We start from the raw sequence: 6509 nt of genomic DNA, 5'->3' as shown, positions 1-6509 counted from the left end.
CGTGCCTCTGCTTTCACGCGCTCCTGGGTGCCTGAGCCCCAGGAGAGTGAGTCACTGTTCACAGGGCTGCCCTGCACTGATGGGTTGCTCTGCGGAAGGATGGGGAGATAAAGGCACAGCTTTGGGAACTGACTTTGATTTGAGGGGATATTTACAGTTCTCTTGGCTCAGTCCTTTTGTGAAAGAAAATAAAAAGGTGTTAATTTAGTTTTTAAAGGCAGCATCTTTCACAATGTGACTGACTGCCAGCCTGCCTGTCACCACCCTCAACGCTGATCAGTCCTAGTGCTGAAGGACTCTTTTATTAAGTCCAGGGTAGCAGTGTCCAGCTGTATGACTGCATGCTGCAGCTGGTGGTGGAGGTAAAGCATCCTTTTGCAACCACTGCTTCCCTCTGTCTACCTCTGCTCTCTCCTTCTGTACTCCGTAGCTCAGCTACAGAGGAGGATTTTGCTGGTTGACAGTTGTGCAGCATAACCTGGTGCATAGCCCAAAGGGAGGAGGTTGTTCATGCTAGGCAGAGCACTGAGAATTCAGGAGGGACTTTTATAACCTACTGAACCACATCAGACCTAGGAAAGATCTAAAGATTATGTAGTTCTTTCCAATGTTTTCTTTCCTCACCCCTGCTTTTTTTTAATGCCAGGCCTGATAATGGTTTATGCTGGTTGAAAAAATAGTTCAAGTTTTGCCCCTGTATCAGAGTGGCAGTGAAGCGTGCGTGAGGGTTTGCTCAAGTGGCAAGCATATCTGATTTGAAAAAAAGCAAACAGCTGAGGCCATTCGAACAAGTCATGCTCCTGTATACTTTTAATCAGTTGTCTCTGACAAAAGAGATGTTGCACAAGCAAATCTGGCTTCACGCAACAGGAACATTTTTGTGTGTATGCAAGCTGGCTTTGACTTCTTGATAATGTGGTCTCTGGAAGCAGTGTTAATGTGTTTGTTATATCCCTGGCTGCTGGAAGTACCTTAATATCAAGGTATTCATGGTTGGTGGTTTGGTATGTAGCTCTAAGTTTTATTGACTTTGTCTGCACTAACCTTCCTTACCAGCATGTGCTCTGATGGAGAGTCTCCTTTGGCTATTCCAAAGGGCTGGTGAGGAAAGGAGGTAATTCATAGGGCATTAGAGTGCTAGACAAGTCTGAGAGGATTTCATTTTTTTCCCTCTTGAAGTATCTGTTTCCTTAACTGTACTTCAGTTCACTTTTATTTGCAGCTACAGTTTGAGTAGGGTTTTTTTACAGTAATAAAAAATACTTTATCAGTGTAAAACCAGTTAGCTAATGGACAGTAGATGCTCTTTTAATTTAAAAATGTACACTACTATTATTATTCAGGCTTGTTTGCTTATATTAACTTACTGTGGTAGCTGTGCTTTCTGATTTAGAGGGAAAGGAATAGAAACCAAACACACCAAAATCTTTCAGCTGAGGTGCTGGGGATGGTTGTCAGGGTGTAGAGTATCTGTGGTGCCTATATAAGGTATAAGATGGGAAATAGTAATGCAGGTGTTATAACATGGGTTTTACACATATGGACATCCATGAATCATTTATTGTGGGATATTGTACTGATCACTTCACTCAGGAAGCAGTGGGGAAGTGGAGGGTAGGGGAAAACCCTCCTCTGAAGCCTGGTTTTGTTCCACTGTTGGTTTCATCAGAGTTTCTTCCCCTAGATGACTGCTGCTGGCTGCTGTCAGTGATAAGGGAGGGGAGCAGAGGCAGTGCTGCTCTGACGCTGCGTGACAGATCCTCTCTTCCCGTATCAGTGTGGCAGAGAAGAAGGGAAGTATTTCTTCAGGGAAAGGAAACTGAGATGAATTTCCCTGGAGACGAAAACAGCACTAGAGGAATTCAGGATTGTACAGGAAAAAGTGATGTAAGAGAAAAAAAAAATAGGAAGCAAATCAACACAAAAAATACCCTACCACCAAAAAAAGCACCAGAAATTGGCTGGGATCCATTTCAGGAAATCACTGTAAAGCTGAGTAACTTTTTCACATACAGAAATACAAATCAAGGGAGGATACAAAAGATGACAGGAGGGCTCTGATACAGCCTCTTTCATCTATGGCAGACTCCAAAACTAACAGCTCTGCCATACTGACCTCACATGTGGAGATCAACTTTACACATGGGGACAGTAGAGAGACACACTGAGAAACAGCTTTGGTTGTGAGTTGAAATACAGTCTGGAGTGTGCCAGACATTGCCTAGGGATGCAGCAAAGCTTTACTTCTCAGGTTCAGCCTGAAACGGCAAATTTTGCAGCTGTCCCTCTCTCGGCATAGCCCAGGGAAGACATTGTGCCTTGCAACTACCTTCCTACCGCCCGTCTTGTGGGGGGAACTCTTCTGCTATGGCATTTTGGTACGTCTGTGATGTTAGGTGTTCTCCACCAGGTCTGGAAATGTGGCAGGCTGCAGTGTCAGGATTTTCTCTGTTCAGGGCTTCCAGACAGGGAACAACGTATTTCAGGGCAGAGCAGAGGCAGGGGCAAGAACTCTTACAGGCCCTTGTGCAGGTTGAAGCCGTGGACCCAGCTGGTGCTGCAGGCGAATGGTGCAGTGTATGCGTACCAAGTCTGGCATATGAAGGAAGTATCAGAGCCACGGTGTATGTGGGGCAGAGCTGCTCTGCACAGCATGCCCAGTGCATCCTAAACATGCCAGATTTATTACACATATGCTGACCACTTGTGCAGAAAACAGTGTTTCTTGGGCATGGTAGAGCCATGGTGAGTGTGGTCTGTCAAGTTTCCATGTGCCCCTTGCCTTGGGCCACCCGTGACCCTGACCGGGTAAGCCTGCTCTTCGTTGAGCCCACGAGTCCTGTCCCTGCCCCACGAGCTCAAGCCCACCAGCTGGAGCACCGAGGAGGGAAGGTGGAGCTTTGACCGTCTCCATCCTCGTGGCCTCCAGAGGAGGAGGAGCCGGCAGCCCTGGGGAGCTGCTCCCAGGAGCAGGCGACCAGGTAGGCTGAGCAGGGGGATGGGATGGGGATGTGTCCCCGGCACTGGATTGGAGAGGCCAGCTATCTCCTGGCCTAGCAATTTGTGGCAGAGAAATTTGTTCTAACAACATAATGTTTGTGCCTGGAAGTAATGGCTAAGGGGAAGTGTGCTTGAGAGGAAGAAGTGTACTTATTTTGGGACAGATTTTTGCACACTTTTTATAACTATGGCTTATCTAGGGTGAGGCTCGGTGTGAGGAATGGAGCCTCTTCACTAAGCGGTATGCATTTTCCTAAAAGGTTTCCCATTAGAGGTTGCATGTATTTACCGTGCACTGACAGTAGCGCTTGATTTTGAGTTTGCCTAAAGAGCAGTTGCATGTACGCTCCTTCCCACCCCTACCCCTCCCACCCCCCCCATTTCCTCCCGTTGTTCTTTTTCAGATCACTTGAAGGTTTTTTCCTGTTTATTATCCGGACATGCTGCGCACTGTGTGTTGATTTGACTGTCACATAAGGAATCTCCTACTGGGATCATTGATGCATTCCTTTCTTTTATATACATATATATATATATGGCAATGGCTCCCAGCCTGTGGAAGAGAAATGTTGGTGATTAAACTAAAATTGGAATGAGCTACAGGTGTTAACGGGAGTTAAGTTTAATTACCCTTTCCCAGAAAACCTGCAACAGTGTGATGGGTATAGTCATAAACAAAAATTCTCCTTAATTGACATAACAGGAAAGGTACTTCAGTGAGCAATTATGCTGATGTCCTGGACTGGCACATGTGCGTACCACAAATATATCTTGTATTTCCTGCAAAATTCTTTTAAGTAGCTATAAGGAAGACGTTCTTTTTTTTTTTTTTTTTTTTAGTGGTTCACGAAAACGAATCACTTACTTAAGGCTCTTTTTGAGGAAAACAATGGAACAAAACAATGCTTTTTGTATGACCTGCCAAAGCACAAAGGATGCATGGGATGTTTTCTTTCTTTGTTGTTTTTGTCAGCAGGAAGTTTTGTTGTTGGAAACGACTATAACATGCACTGTCCTTGCTCTACGTAATCACTGTCTGGTCCTGCAAGCTGAGTCTTGTTACTTGTCTCATCAAACTGGCACCGGCACCGTTATGCTTCAGTCTGTGGGCTTTGTTCAGTCCTGAGTGTCCGCACACTTACTCTCTATCCGGACTGATGCACAGTAAACAAACTTCAGGAGTCGGGTGGTCCAATGATTGCTGGGTTCGCGCAGGTCGGGGCCCACGGCTAGAATGCTGACTTTGTGAATTGCCTCCTTTTTTCCTTAGACAGCTTAAAATCGGAGTGCAAACAGCTTCGAAGTGTTTTCAGGTGTAAATATTCCTTTCCAAGACTCGACTTTGATGTTTTCAGGTCTGCTTTGTTTCCCTCTAGGTTAGTTGTAAGTTTGTGACAAAGAGCCAGATCCGACTGAGTAAATCACTTGTGGAAGTTAATTGTTCACAGTGAAAGCTGGTCTGGCTCATTTTGCCTCCGTCGCAGGAAGAGACAGAGGTGGTGTGCTGGATCTGCGTTCTAAACCAAGCATTGATGCAACTTTAATTTTGATCAGATGTCTCTCTTCAGGGCATTGAAGAAAACCTGCTCAGTAATCAAAAAGAGCCTCTTCTCTAGAGAAACGTAAGAAAAAAAAATTAATTCATTTTACAGAAATAAAGTACTAATATAAAATTTCAGCTTGGTCAAATTTCTTTTGCAGGCTATCATAAAAGAAACCTACTTCTCCATATTTGGCAGTCACCAGAATCAAAGAATGATTTTTTTTTTTTTTTCCTGGAAAAAAGAATATGAAATTATTTGTAATGTCAGATACTGTACGATGGCAACTTTATATTCCAACTGTTTTTATTCACTGCTGCTGTATTTAGGTTATGTTTGTTCCTTCTCTCCATCAACATTTTCTAATGCTTTTCAGAATCAGTTATGTTCTTTGATTTCATTAAGTAACTGCCTTCTTTTATTCTCTCCTTAGGACTGAAGCAGTGAGAATGGAAACCACAAAGATCAGTATGTCCCGTGTCCCACTGGTTAATGGAGGCATCGACACTGCCATGCTCAAGGCACACAAACCTCGTGTGATGTCCAAAAGCGGTCACAGCAATGTACGGATAGACAAAGTCGATGGCATTTACCTACTCTACCTTCAAGATTTGTGGACTACAGTTATAGACATGAAGTGGAGGTACAAACTCACCTTATTTGCTGCTACTTTTGTTATGACCTGGTTCCTCTTTGGAGTTATCTACTATGCCATTGCATTCCTTCACGGTGATTTAGAAATAAACACGTTCACCCCAAAGCACGAGCCATGTGTCAAGAATGTAGACTCTCTAACTGGGGCGTTCCTCTTCTCCCTGGAGTCACAGACAACCATTGGCTATGGATTTCGTTTCATTACAGAGGAGTGTCCTCATGCCATTTTCTTACTTGTGGCCCAACTGGTCATTACCACCTTGATTGAAATCTTCATCACAGGTACCTTTCTGGCCAAAATTGCAAGACCTAAAAAAAGGGCAGAGACTATTAAATTCAGCCACTGTGCCGTCATTACTAAACACAATGGAGAACTTTGCCTGGTGATCAGAGTAGCAAATATGAGGAAGAGCCTTCTGATACAGTGTCAGCTGTCTGGGAAGCTTCTTCAGACATATGAAACCAAAGAAGGGGAGCGGATCCTGCTGAATCAAGCCAGTGTCAAGTTCAATGTTGACTCCTCTTCAGAAAGTCCATTTCTCATTTTGCCTTTAACCTTCTACCATATTTTGGATGAAAGCAGCCCTTTGAGAGATCTCACACCTCAAAATCTCAAGGAGAAGGACTTCGAGCTTGTGGTTCTCCTGAACGCCACAGTGGAGTCCACTAGTGCTGTCTGCCAAAGCAGGACTTCTTACATCCCCGAGGAGATCCACTGGGGCTACGAGTTTGTGCCTGTGGTTTCTCTCTCTCCAAATGGAAAGTACGTCGCGGATTTCAGTCAGTTTGAGAAGATTAGGAGAAGCACAGATTCCACTTTTTATAGTATGGACTCTGAAAAACAAAAACTAGAGGAGAAATACAGGCAGGAGGATCAAAGAGAGAGGGAACTGAGAACGATGTTGTTACAGCAGAGCAATGTTTGATTGAATGGACAAACTATTCTGATTAATCCTTTTTGCAAACTGAAAAAACATACTCTCTGTGCTGTATGTCTGCTATGAAACCAGCAGTGAAGTCCTTTTCAGCAAATAGTTCTGGTGTATAGTAAACCTATCCCTTTGTTTGGCTGAGTTGTTAATCAAGTATTTTGTAATTAGGCAGGATTTCTTTGTTCATGATCGTGACTTAGCAAAGTTGGATTTGTATTAAGTCTCTGCCTTATACCACCACTAAAAGCAGACACATCACTTTCCGTTTGGAAAGTGAAACTGGACGCACTGTGCTGATTCCTTCAAATATTTATTTGACATGGTTTTACTGTGAGCATGCATTCGCAGAGACAGCACACAGTACTGCTAGAAGAAAATATGC

The 6509-nt window shown here is 43.9% G+C and overlaps 1 protein-coding gene across 2 annotated transcripts; it reads left to right on the top strand.

The window, feature by feature from the left end:
• Window positions 1–870: 870 nt before the first annotated feature.
• On the top strand, window positions 871–6121 carry KCNJ15 (potassium inwardly rectifying channel subfamily J member 15; the record flags this gene model as incomplete). Of its 2 annotated transcripts, none has more annotated exons than XM_082333305.1 (2): window positions 871–1004; window positions 4975–6121. In XM_082333305.1, one exon carries the CDS (start codon window positions 4991–4993, stop codon window positions 6119–6121), a length of 1131 nt encoding a protein of 376 aa, XP_082189431.1. The 2 variants fall into 2 exon arrangements, with proteins under 2 accessions (XP_082189431.1, XP_082189430.1); XM_082333304.1 differs by lacking the exon at window positions 871–1004 and adding an exon at window positions 4555–4622.
• Between the last annotated feature and the right edge of the window lie 388 nt (window positions 6122–6509).

The sequence above is a fragment of the Platalea leucorodia genome (assembly GCF_965183815.1).
Source record: "Platalea leucorodia genome assembly, chromosome: 2".
Classification (NCBI taxonomy): domain Eukaryota; kingdom Metazoa; phylum Chordata; class Aves; order Pelecaniformes; family Threskiornithidae; genus Platalea; species Platalea leucorodia.
The sequence above is the reverse complement of the archived record's forward strand: the minus strand, read 5'-3'. Positions and strand labels throughout refer to the sequence as shown.